Source organism: Protopterus annectens, chromosome 2.part0, assembly GCF_019279795.1.
Source record: "Protopterus annectens isolate FY-2018-M chromosome 2.part0, PAN1.0, whole genome shotgun sequence".
NCBI classification, from domain to species: Eukaryota; Metazoa; Chordata; order Ceratodontiformes; family Protopteridae; genus Protopterus; species Protopterus annectens.
This window is the reverse complement of record NC_056728.1, coordinates 489751445-489765028: the sequence shown is the minus strand read 5'-3', so window position 1 is coordinate 489765028 and position 13584 is coordinate 489751445. Positions and strand designations below refer to the sequence as shown.

The 13584-nt window shown below is 39.0% G+C and overlaps 1 protein-coding gene across 1 annotated transcript in view; it reads left to right on the top strand.

Moving 5' to 3' along the window:
- The window catches only part of AGTPBP1 (ATP/GTP binding carboxypeptidase 1), a 2804614-nt gene that overhangs the window by 1862147 nt on the left and 928883 nt on the right, over positions 1–13584 (top strand). The window contains exon 22 of the mRNA XM_044060898.1: positions 188–271. Within this exon, the coding sequence (XP_043916833.1) occupies positions 188–271 (84 nt within the window). The remainder of the gene's footprint in view (positions 1–187; positions 272–13584) is intronic.

Sequence of the window (13584 nt, the reverse complement as noted above, 5' to 3'; positions counted from 1 at the left end):
TGCTGTGGAATTACTTGCATATTGTTTCATTGCACCGCTGTTTCTTGTATGTTATATGTATTTATAAAATATGTTTTGGGTGGATAAGAACATACTTAGTTGCATTTCATTTGCGTTTGATTGTTCAGAAAAGTATACTTTTTTTTATTTGCAAACTGCATTGTGATTTTTACATTTATTATCACAGGATGAAGATTTTTCAAGATATTGAGAGACTAATTCATCAGAATGATGTTATAGACAAGGTTGTCTACGATCTTGATTTTCCAGGGTGAGTGTATCTGTGCTTTTTTAGTTTGTCGTAGTTTTGTTTATATATATATATTTGTAGATATGTATATATATTTATTGTAACAGGATATTTTTTCATTACATGTTTTAAAATGTTTTATCTCAGTCTATTGTAAATCTTTTCAGACCCAGCAGTCAGGAGGTTGGATTTCCATCAGGATCTTTTCTTGGATGTAGGTCACTTTAGCTTGATCTCCAGAATTTAGAGAACACCTTGGCTTTTGCCATTAAAGGGTATGAATAGCAAAACAAAAGTATAACACATTATATTTTTGTTTTCTATTCCTACAAATAAAAGTGTAATGCATAATACTTCATGCATTTCACATCAACAAATCAAAAATTACTGGAGAATGGAATGCTACAACTTAAAGAAGAAACATTTGAGCATGCTGGTATGGCAGCAGGAGAATTCCTTACAGAACTGTCTCACAGCACATTGACTAACCGATTTAGCAGCACCTGCCAAGAATGTTTGCAGACCTGAAATAATAATAGAATGGGGAATGCAACCTTAAATTGTCTTCGTGATCTACTTAGCTGTAGATTATTGAGCTGCAGTTCATTTAGTGAGATTTATCAAAAAATGGATTACTGAAATTTGATGAATAAGTTAATCTCATGTCAGTTCAGTTATAATTCTTCAGTTTGTTAGCTGTATATTTGTGCTGGCAGGATGGATGGTGGTGTACTTTTTGTTTTGCTAATTTTTAGTTTCTAATTCGCCTGTGTGTTTTTGGTGCCTTGCACTGGTGCCCTCTGTCAATCTTTATAACAAGGTGGACAACAGATAGGGTTATCTTGGTGTAGCACTTTTCTAGCTTTTCCCCAGTATCTTACCCTTAATCCTACCCCCACCCTAAATGAGGAGTGCAGTGATATAAGAGCAGTTGATGTACATATTTTAAATACGCCTTATGCTAAATATGATCAGCCTGCTTTTCTTCCTCATTTTTGTCTGCTTGAGCTAAAGTTCCCAGCCTTTGCCATGGAAGCAGCCAAGCAAGCACACCCCAACACCTTCCCTGGCAAGGGTGAGCCATTATTTAAGCTGATCATTCCTAACTCCACCCCCAGCTTGCATTGGCTATTAGATTCCTTTAAGGTGCATTAATGGGTAAAGCTGTAGGGTTGCCACCTTTTCAAATGGCCAAAGTGGGGCATTTTCGGGACACATCAGATTTTACAGGCCGACACATAACCACGGTCAGTACAAAGGATAGAACTTTACATTTTTGCCTAAATAAAAGCTTATTCTTGTAGCAGTTAAGTTGTTTATTCTGTTTATTGTAACATTTAGGTATTTTAGAGACAGAAATAATCATTTTATGTAACTATTACATAAAATATGGGACATAATTATGACCTACAATCTCAGGACATTTGTTATTTTTAATATTATTTGTCAGGGCACAATTGCCCAAAGAGGGACTGTCCCTCGCAAAGTGGGACAGGTGGTAACCCTATAAAGCTGTGGCGATCTCTGAATTGGTATAGATAAGTTTGAGAGGTTTGGTGGCTTGTTCTCCACATCAGGGATGCGGGGGGGGGGGGGGCTAGTCTCTCTGCAAAAAAGAAGTTTAAAGGAGAAAAGTGATGTTGAAGATTAACTGTTCTTCTGTAGTTTGTGCTTGAAAGGCAACAAAGCCTACAGCTTGTCTGTACCACAACTAAACTTAGTTTCTAACTTTATTTTCTAAATTAGCCAGCATTATGGTGGGGCTGCTGTTGATTAGTACAGAGCGGTATAACAACTCTGGACACAGACAATTGTGTCTAGGCTAGGAAAATGAGTAAGTATGTACGTGACTAACTCCCTTCCAGGAGAGTGTGCTTCAAAACCGACTGAAAAGTTAGGACTACTGCTACAAGATAATTGCTTAACGTGTACAATGTTTTATGGTTAACTGTTTCTATAATGCCATAACCGTGCTGAAGTTAGCCTCCCCCTGAGGTAGCACCACATGCTGTAGTTAATCCCACCAGCTTAGCTGCCCTGTGCAGCCCCACCTTGCATTGAAGTCAGCAGTCACCCTACCTTACAGCGATTTTGTACTTGCTGCACAGCTGTAGGCTTTGTGCTTATAAAATAATGATGTGATGATGTCAATTTTCATTTTGTCCTCAACTGATGGGTTCGGATCCGATCTGTCAGATCTGACCTGGCCGTTGCAAAAGCTCATGGCAAATTAGAACTCTCGAGCTTCTCTTGCCCAGAATGCACCAACCCCAGTTGCCTCAGGTATTGTTTGCTGCCTCACAGCGAACGATGTAGCTATAGACTCTCGAGCTTTAAGATGTAGATAAGTGCTTTTTTCTATTTAATAATGTTTTACTTTTGATTTTTATTCACTCGTTCTCTTTCTCTCGTGTGCTAGCATACTCTAGAAATTACTATGGTTAGTAATTTTTTCTCTCTTTTAACTTCTTTCTGTCAGTTACGTTTCTCATGGCTCTTAACTACATTTTTTAGGTAGTTTACTTTATCTCCCCTTCTTTTAGTTTTATAATCCTATATATCTTTATATCTTCTTGGATACTTACTGTTAATTGGTCTTAATAGTTACAGTTTTATGTGTTGTTATTCTTGCTCTTGGTGTTTTGTTCCTAACATCCATTTTGTTCTCAGGATGTCGGAAAAGGAGAAAAGGCTGGCAGGTTTTAAAAAATGTAGTAAATGCAGTCAGAAAATCCCTCTTTCTGACTAGTATACACTTTGTGTGTATTGTCTTGGGTCCCTCCACCTTCAATAAAGCTGTTCTGTTTGCCATGCATTCAACCCAAGGACTCTGGTTGAATGCAAGAACAAGCTAATTTTAAAAGGATTACTTTCGTACTTCATCCTTCAGCAAGGCACTGCCTTGAGCTTCTCAAAAGTCAAAGAAAATGTCTCAACTTCTCCAAGCACCTCAACAGCCTCTTCTAAGGCCTCGGAGAAGTCGCTTAAAAGATCTATTCCAGATCCCTCAGATACCTCTGATCCAAAAAAGAAAAGACCAAGAATTTCAGATCAGACAACTTCTGTGGATCAGAAGCATATTAAGAAACAGTCTTTGGATCCAAAAATTGCGAAATTTAAAGATGCATCGGATCAGACCCCCTCAAATCTGACAAAAAAAATTACGGCTGTGGAAATTTTACCCAGAACCAGATACTCACCCTCAGTGGACCCAGTTTCATCCAGGGTCCTGTCTCCTTTTTTGAAGAGACCTAAATCTCCCGCAGGGATATCCACTCAATGTTCCAGAAGCCTTATGGAAGAGGATGTGGAGAGATTGGTGATAAGGATCCTCTCGACGCAGAGCCAGCCAGTTATCCTTTCAGCTCCTATGCCATTGGGTCAGGAGATGCATGCATCCACTGCTCCACCTTTATCAGTTCCTCCAATAACTCCCTTCAAGGTCTTGGAGCCCTTGGACCCAGGATGCCTGGGCCCATCGATTTCGGATCCAAGGATACCTTTGTCCTCTGATCCAAGGCTTACTCTGAGCTCTTCTGTTCAATTTGATCAGGAGAGCTCTCAGAGCCAATTATACCTTGTTAGATCAAAGGTGCTTTGTATGACTCTGTTTTTGGAGCCTTTTCTACATCACAGAGCCTTGGCATTGGTCAGTTCGGCTCCTACTTCAGCCACAGGTGGACTGCCCTCGGAGCAGGGTGGGATTGTGTATCAGAGAGATCCTGTCTTGTTTCTGGGATCTTATCCATCCCCAGGGGGGATCTGCTTTTGTGGCCACAAAAAAAGCCCTGTCTGTACCTTTGACTCAGATCCTCTGTATACATCTGTCCCGTATCTGCGTCTGGAGTCTCAACTATACTCTTCATAGTGGACGTCTGGTACAAAACCCCAGGTTTCCCATCATTGTATCCCCACTTCTTCTGACACCTCCCCAGAGTACCCCACTGAGGAGGTCCCTAAGAAGAAAACATGTAAAAGGAAATATTCAGATTCCCTTGAATCTGTCACCAAAGATAAAGATTTTGATGATGATGAAGGGTCCCTACGGTCGCCGCCTCCTGATGTCTCATTCTGAGACATCCTAGAAATCCTGAAGCAGAGAGTTGGCTGGAAGTCCAGCAAACCTTTGGAGGGTTCTGTACTGCTGGAGGTGTTTGGTACTGGCCCATCTACCTCCTGGATGACCCTGCCCACTGATGAGCTTATTAACTTGGTCTCATGGTGGGCATGAAAGGATCCAGTCACCATTGAGCCAATTCCTGGGAAGCCCAATAAAATTATGACAGCTCCACAAGATAAACAGTTTTGATCCAAGGGGGGTGTGCCTGTTGATGCCATGATCGTCGTGGTGACCACTAAGAAGCAACTTTCAGAAGAAAATTCCTCTGTTCATCCCCCCAACAAAGAGTCTTAGGCAATGGACAGATTTGGGAAGCGTGTCTATACTTCAGCAATCTTCACCTTAGGGACCCTGAACTATTTGGCACATTTCACAATGCTACAGAAGGATCTGATTAAAGAGCTATCAGACACCTCTCAGGATCCATTTCTGAAGAGGTGAAAAGCATCTGTTACCTCTCAGTTGGCTACCCTACAATCGATATCCAACTCCTCCATGAGGCTCATTTCTAATGTAGCAGAAAGAACCTCAGGGGCAGCGGGTTCCGGTGTTTCCATAAGGAGGCACGCCTGGATGTGCTTATGTGATTTTGCGGAGCCCCTTAAGTCTTTGTTCACCAATGCTCCTTTTGATGACATGTCTGTTTTTGGTCCCAAGGTAAAAGACACATTGTCCAGGTGTGAGAAGGATGGAAAAACCCTTTCTGCCATGGGTGTACATTTTTCCACCCCAAGAGATCCTTTTCAAGGAATCAAGGCATTGAAAAAATGTGGTTCAGAAAATCCCAAGGATCTTTCTAGAACATATATAGGGAAGTTCCCCCAGAGACAGAGGGGGGTACCCAAATAGGGGATGCTGCCCTGGCTGCAGAGGTGGCCCACAGAATCACAGGTCCAGAGGTTCGTTCTTTGGTAAACCCTTTCAGCACTCCTGAGAAAAGGCGTGATTGTCCCCCTGTGGGAGGCATTTGGGGATCATTTGTCCCTGCACCAGAGATCCTGGCTAGAACTAACAACATATACTTGGGTGCAGAGAATCATTTCCAGGGGTTATATAATATCATTTTCCCTTTATCCTCCCAATTCAAGAAAATTTCCCAATGTTCCACCAGTCAGAGGGAACAAACAACAATTCAGATTCAAAAGCTGCTAGGAAAAGTCATCCAAGAGGTCCCCCCAGACCAGATATAAACTGGAACTCAAGATTCTTTTTAGTGCCAAAGAAAACAGGAGACTGGAGACTGATTCTTGATCTCAGCATCTTAAACCAGTCCGTTCAAAAGTCCATGTTCCAGATGGTTACTGTTCAGTCCATTCTTCCTTTTTTGGAAAAGGACATTTGGATGTGCTCAGTAGATTTTCGGGATGCTTACTGTCATATAAACCACAGCCCCCATGGTGTTCACCAAGTGCTTGGCAGCATTAGTAGCTCATTTGAGACTGCAAGGATTCCGAGTGTTCACATACTTAAGACTACTTGACTTATTTCTGCCCCAATTAGTTGATCATGGCAAGACAAAAAGTTATACAGACCTGCTCTACTAGGAATCGGCATAAACTACCAAAAGTCTCATCTAGAACTCAGTCAAAGTCTAGAGTTCATAGGAGCATTCCTTGATACAAAATCAGCTATAACCTCACTTCTCCTCTCCAGAGATTAAACAATAAGATCATAAGTGAGAAAAATACCAGAATCCCAGTCCACTTGGTCCTTCAGGCTTTGGGATCAGTGGTGGCAGCAGTAACATTACTACCCTTAGCCAGATATCACTTGAGAATTCTTCAGTAGATGTTGGCTTCGCAATGGCCAATACTTCATATTCCTTTATTTGCTTTGATAAGAATCACCAATATATGCAAAATGGATTTACTGTGGTGGATTCAGTCAGAAGAGGTTCTACAAGGATGTTTATTCATCCTGTCTCAGCCCAAGGCCATTGTGACCATGGATGCTTCCCAGCTGGGGTGTGTGTGTGTGTGTGTGTGTGTGTGTGTGGGGGGTTCCATTATCTGGGAAAGACAGTCCAAGGCACTTGGTCCCTCTAAAAGGCCAATTTGCATATTGGTATCCTAGAGTTGAGAGCAGTGCTTTTAGCGTTGCAGGCCTTTCAGAATGCTCTCCCTTTAGGAACGATTGCGATTCAAACAGACATGTCAGTGGCAAAGTACATCAACAAACAAGGGAGAACCAGATCTCACCCCCTGTGTCGAAAAGCACTTAAGGTTTGGCAATAGGCGATCTCTTCCAACTGCTTTCTTATAGCAATTAAGAAAAGCAACAAGTGCAGCCACTATGGATAAACTTCACCTCCTCCAAAGCAAACTGAAGCAGCGATAATGTATATCAAAAATGGAGATGAGAAGGCCACAGCATAAAATTCAACGATTTATTGTAGAACCAATTTCAAAGTAGAACAGACAACACCAGTAAGCGCTTTCACATCAAATAGATGCTTCATCAGACTTCATTCACATTGCACATAACTTCCTGTTTAAATACATTCTCTAATCAACATACTAATGGAATAAATTAATAATTAATCAATTACCATCTAAAAGACAAACACTTTGTTAAAATATAAAATGCTAAAATTAAGATAAAATTACTTAAACCTTTTGGCAACCAGCAATGGTTTTATCGAAGCCCTTTCATTGAGTCCAGGTAATTTATCGGCTTGCAACTTAACTATCCAATATAATTCATTCTGTTCAGTAATATTTTTCTTGTCTCCCGACCTTAAACTGTGACCTATACAACATATAACCATAAATTGGAATGTATGTGTTTTATTTAACATTATATGCTTAGCTAACGCACATCTTTCAATATCTCCATTTCGAAAAGCCGAAAGATGCTCTCTAACTCTATCACGAAGGGATCTGTTCTTCATGCCTACATAATACGAATGACAGTCATTGCGCACTGCCAGATATATCATATCATTAGTAGCACATGTAGCATTTACTCTAAACTCATATCTAACATTAGTTGTAGGATGTACAAAACATTATCTGAACTTAATACCTTACATATATTACACTTCCCACATGGTATTAAATAAGGTTTTGATATTCCCTTCCCTGCAGAAGACTGTTTATTTGAATTGCACAATAATCTCTTTAAGTTCTTTTTTATTCTTATACCTAAAACAATGTTTATCACCCACTATCTCTTTAATTTGTGCATCAGATTTTAGAATAAACCAATTCCGTTTCACAATGTCTCTAACCATATCAAAATTACTAGAATACTGTAAACTCAATGAAGTTCTGTTTGCATTGTAATTTCATTTTTTACTGTTTCGTGAGACGCTGATTTCCGACATAGTATTATCCATATATGGTTTAGCTACTGTATTCCTTAAATTTTCAACATGTTCAAGATTTAAATTAATTTCTTTCAGTGTATATTTACGCTCAACCAATTCATCTCTTAAAGTATCTAAATTCATATGAAATGTTGCATCATTAGTGTTCATTCTAGATATACGCATTCCTTGCCCCTTGATTATGTTTTTATAAACATAAGATGGATGTATACTATCTCGAGATAGACTATTATTCCTACGACAAGATTTCCTGTACATAGTGGTAGAGAAAAAAACATCTGGATCTTTCATAATGGCAACATCAAGAAAATCTATCACTACTTTAGAGGCTTTAAATGTAAATTTTAAAAAATTTGTGTTATCATTCAGACAATTAATGAACTTCATCAAATGTTCATAAGACCAAGTCCAAATTAGAAAAAGATCATCTACAAAACATTTGTACAAACAAATACATGCATTGTAGGTATTATTCATTAGGACTGCACTTTCTTGCCATTGTGCTAGCACTATATTCGCAAAACTATTCGCACAGGGTGTGCCCATTGCAACACCCATTTGTTGCAAATAGTATTTTCCATTGAATAGCATTGCGTTATTTTCCAAAATTATTTCAAGCAACATACATATTAAATCTATTTGTACTACGTCATAGGTACTGTTGTTCCCTAGATATAATTTTACCGCTTCTATGCCATAGGCATGAGGTATAACGGACTTATGTCTAGAGTCACTAGCCAACTCTCCTTCAATGTATGCTGATTGCCCAAAGTAATGGAAGATAAATCACATAACTGTATGCTGTCTCTCAATACATATTTAGATTTGTCCACAACAGGTCTGAGAAATCTCTCAACATAAACTGACAATGGATGAGTAACCCATTCTCGACCAGATACAGTTGGTCTAAGTGGTGGGTTACTCAAATCCTTGTGTAACTTCGGTTGGCCTTGGATCAAAGGTATAACTGGATGAAGTACTAAAAAATAATCCAACAACGATTTGGATATAATACAACTCATAAAGCAATCATTTAAAAACATGACTACATATCAAATCAATGTCTGGCACCGTTAAATTCCTATATACCTGTGTATCATTCAGCATTTTAGTCATTTTACTCACATAGTATGCTGCATCTAATATTACAATCCCCCCTCCCTTGTCAGCTGGCCAAATGCATATAGAATCATCTTTCTGCAGTGTGCGTAAAGCCTTATACCCATTCACTGTTAAATTGTGAAATTTACCTTTCATACTTTTTTCACCCTTCATGAACATAGATGTTATATAATTTTTACATACATTGCAAAATGTTCCTAAAGTTGCATTCAACTCTGGTACGAACGTGCTAGGTATTTTAAACTTGTTTACAGGGCTCTCAGACTCATACATAGTTTTTAACATCACATTGCGAGCAAAACCCTTTATATCCAAAATGGTATCTACATATTGTGTATTAGTGGCTGGTATAAAAGTTAGTTCACGTTGGAGCAAAGCTTCTTGACATTGTGTTAGTGAGCGTTTAGATAAATTAAATACTAACGTATTTGTTTGTTTCTGCTCCCACATCCGCTTTATTGTCCGATTCGGAGCTCTTTCCTGCGTGGGCAGCCTTAGCTTCCTTCCTCGACTCGCTGATCGGCCTCTCCGGGGCCAGTCCAACTGATGAATGGGTAAAGGGGGAGACAACGAATTAGCTGAATGTTGCACAGTAGTTATCAGCACCTTCCTTCTTACAACAGGCTCTTTAATCTGTGACTCTTAGCACTGCTGGAGTCACCATAAAGTTGTCAGAACTGTTAGAGGCTGATCCATCAGTAAGATGGTTAACTGCAGCATCCACATTATCATCACCCACCAAAATGTTCATTGGTTCTTCCGTTGTCTGTGAACTAGATGAATTTTTATCAGTTGTAGATGATTCCCTGTTGTTTAAAGAATGCATTTTAGAGTCATTATCCTCATAGCGTCTGGGCCAAGTGAACACATTCCCGGCCCAAAAATCTTGGAGATCTCCATCAGTTTTCTTCTTTTTTTGGCCAATCAATTGTTGTTCAAAGAAGTTAACACTTTCACACAACCTGCTAATAGCTTTGTCAAATACTGCTACAGGAACAGAATCCCATAACTGTTGCTGCTTCAATTTGTAACAGTGTATCTTCTGTAGGTTTATGGAACTCGATCAGAAATTCCATATATTTGAAGCTCGTCTCCAAGTTGATTTTCTGCCAATGCTTTAACAGTTCAGGATAACTATCACCTGACGTAGGCATGGTTAAGACTCAGTCCCCTTGGAACCATGCAATGTGATAGGCAATCTTCAAAATGAAGCCGCTGCCATTGTAGGTCCTTGTATTTATTTGTCATTCTCTAATTCTTGTAATTTTTTAACAAAAAGCTTCTCATCATAGTTATAGTGTCCATCAACCACTAGATCTTCGGAAGGTTCATATAATAACCAATTGGTATCACGTTGTAACAGTCTATCCAAATTAGTGGTAATGGTTACCTCAGCTTGAAGCATATTAGCAGGCTCATTCGTTTTACCTTCAGCCATGTCCCACAGGGCTAGCACAAAATATACGATCAAACAAATAAGAAAAGCAGCAAGTGCAGCCACTATGGATAAACTGCACCTTCTCCAAAGCAAACTGAAGCAGCGATAATGTATATAAAAAATGGAGATGAGAAGACCACAGCATAAAATTCAATGATTTATTGTAGAACCAGTGTTACTGAACAGAATGAGTTATATTGGATAGTTAAGTTGCAAGCCGATAAATTACCTGGACTCAATGAAAGGGCTTCGATAAAATCATTGTTGGCTGCCAAGACGTTTAAGTAGTTTTATCTTAATTTTTGCATTTTATATTTTAACAAAGTGTTTGTCTTTAACATGTAATTGATTAATTATTCATTTATTCCATTAGTATGTTGATTAGAGAATGTATTTAAACAGGAAGTGATGTGCAATGTGAATGAAGTCTGATGAAGCATCTATTTGATGTGAAAGAGCTTACTGGTGTTGTCTGTTCTACTTTGAAATTGGTTCTACAATAAATCATTGAATTTTATGCTGTGGTCTTCTCATTTCCATTTTTTATATACATTATCGCTGCTTCATTTTCTTATAGCAATGCATATTCCAGAGAAGTCCAACGTATTAGCAGACAAACTGAGCAGGTACATTCTATTACCTCATGAGTGGTCCCTCAAGAACGTAGCAGAATTGATTTTCTGACAGTGGGGCCAGCCTTGCTGCAGTCCCTCTTCATGTTCTCTAAACAATAAATGCAGCAGCTACTTTGCACTAATCCCCCCACAGAGGGAGACTCTGAGGGATTCTCTTCTCCATGATTGGCCCCCCTCGGGTCTACTTTATGCTTATCCCTCAACTGTTTTGATTCAAAAGTTCCTACAGAGAGTTGCCAGGTTGAAGAACAAAGTCATCCTCATTGCACCCTACTGGCCTCAACAAATTTGGTTTTCTTTCCTGTGGCCTCATTTAATTCATCATCCCTGGATTCTGGACCCAGCTCCAGATCTGCTGTCTCATGTGACAGGCATGATTCATCTGTACTTTCCCAATGTCAAGCTGATGGCTTGGTTTCTCCATTTCCAGTAGTTGCCAGACAACTATGTTCTCTTCTCCTGTTTGCCACATTTTATCTTCCTTTAAACCTTTAAACAGGTTCAGTTGACAGCAATTTCTAATTTCCATAGTGGATTTGATGGTTCCTCACTTGCTTTTCATAAACTTTGTAAAACCTTTTTACAAGGCACACTCCTTTTGTTACCACCATTTAAAGATCCTACCCCTCCATGGCTTCTTAATCTCGTACCTCAAGCCTTGGTCCATTCACCCTTTGAAACCCGCACATAACTGTACTATTAAATTTCTTTCTTGGAAAACTTTATTTTTTTTTTTGGCCGTTACTTCTGCCGGACGAATTTCAGAAATTCAGGCCTTGTCTGTGAAGCCCATATATCTAATTTTTCATAAAGACAGGGTTACACTATGAATTAATGTATCTTCGTTGCCCAGAATAGTATGAGTCCCATATTAACCAGTCCACCAGTTTACTGGTTTTCTTTCCAAATTATTCAAAGGTGAATACTTACTGCATTTATTGAATGTTTATAGTCAACTGCATTTCTACTTGCATACAACAAAGGATATCTGAACTACAGATCAGTTATTCGTGTCATTTGCGGATGTGAAACTGGGTAAACCAGTGTCTAAAGTCACCCTAGCCAGCTGGCTTACAGGCTGCATCACCTAAAAATTGGATATCCCTTTATCTAGACAGATATGTGCTCTTTTAACCAGGTCCGTAGCAACTTACTCTGTTTTTCATTCAAGAGCTTCTATGGATGAAATATGTGAGGCAGCAACTTGGGCTTCCCCCATACCTTTATCACCCATTACAAACTAGATTTAATATCAAGAAATAGAGCATCATTTGGTTCAGTGGTGCTTAGGAATACCCTCCTTGAGTCTCCACCCTGGGATTTAGGTAGCTTGCGAATCTGTCCCAGCAGTTGAGGACAGAATGAAAATTGACATCATCAGATAAAGAAGTTATGTACTTCCCATAACGTTCCATCTGTGTGGTCCATTTTCATTCTTCCTCAACTCCCCACTCACCAACCCCCATCTTTATGGCCTTTCTGCAAGAGTGGGTGAATATGAAAAATGTTGTATAAGCCAAGCATTATAAAGCTCCAGATATGGGCTTGTCTACCCTTTTTCTATGTTTACATTTGTGTCTGTTTCTGTAAGAAATGTTTTCCTTTATGTTGTAGCCAGCAAACAAGATCTGAGGTAATTGGGGTTGGTGCATTCTGGGTAAGAGAGAAGTTCGAGAGTTCTAAGTTGCCTCAAGCTTTTGCAACAGCTGAACTGGATCTGACAGATCAGATCCGAACCCATCAGCTGAGGAAGAATGAAAGTGGACAACACAGATGGAACATTATGGTAAGTACATAACTTCTTTTTTCTGATGCACTTAGAGTACATTCTTGTTTTCTCTGTGAAGTATTTATGGTAGGGTACTTTGCTGTGTCTTGGTATGGTCCCATTGTTTACAGACTTAGAGAGGCATGTTCTCTTTTTCTAACATACTTACTGGAATCTGTGCCAGAGATTGGCCTAAAGAAGCCTACTGCTAGCTGGTCGGGGGGGTTGTATGTCATTTCTGCCATGTAAGTAACTTTGTCTGTCTTTCCCATGGTATAAAGAGTGGAAACTGGTCATCTTGCAGTTAGACTGTCTGTGACATACTTTTTGACAGTAGTGGCAGCACAGTTATTCACCCAGCAGACAGGACCTAATCCTTAGCAAAAAATATTTGCGAATGCTCAAGCACTATCACAGGATCTGTAATCCAAATGATAGTTATATGGTGAAACAGATAGTTTCATGTTTCTCTTTCTTTTGTGAGAACCTGATATAGCTGTACTTCTTTACATATGCACATTAGCCTTCTTCTAGGGATGTTATAAATTGCTGACCGTACTTAGAAGTCATCTTAAAAGTTTTTTTTTTTTTGTAGTACCGATACATGAGAGACTGTCATATCTGTAGAGCTTCAGAAGGTATTTAAGTGGATCAGTTTTACCCCCTCTGTGGTATATGAGTGTACCTCTGAGATGTTATACTTGTGTGGTTAGCACCCCTTCCCCCTTTAATTATATTGTGGACTTAACTGATTGATATATTGTAATGCTTAGAGGGACCAAAACAATTTAAAGCTGGCACATTTTATTAGTATATGTTTAGGTAATGCTTCTTTATGCTGTATTGTGTTTTGTATGATGAAGCTTAATATATATATATATATATATATATATATATATATATATATATATATATATATATAT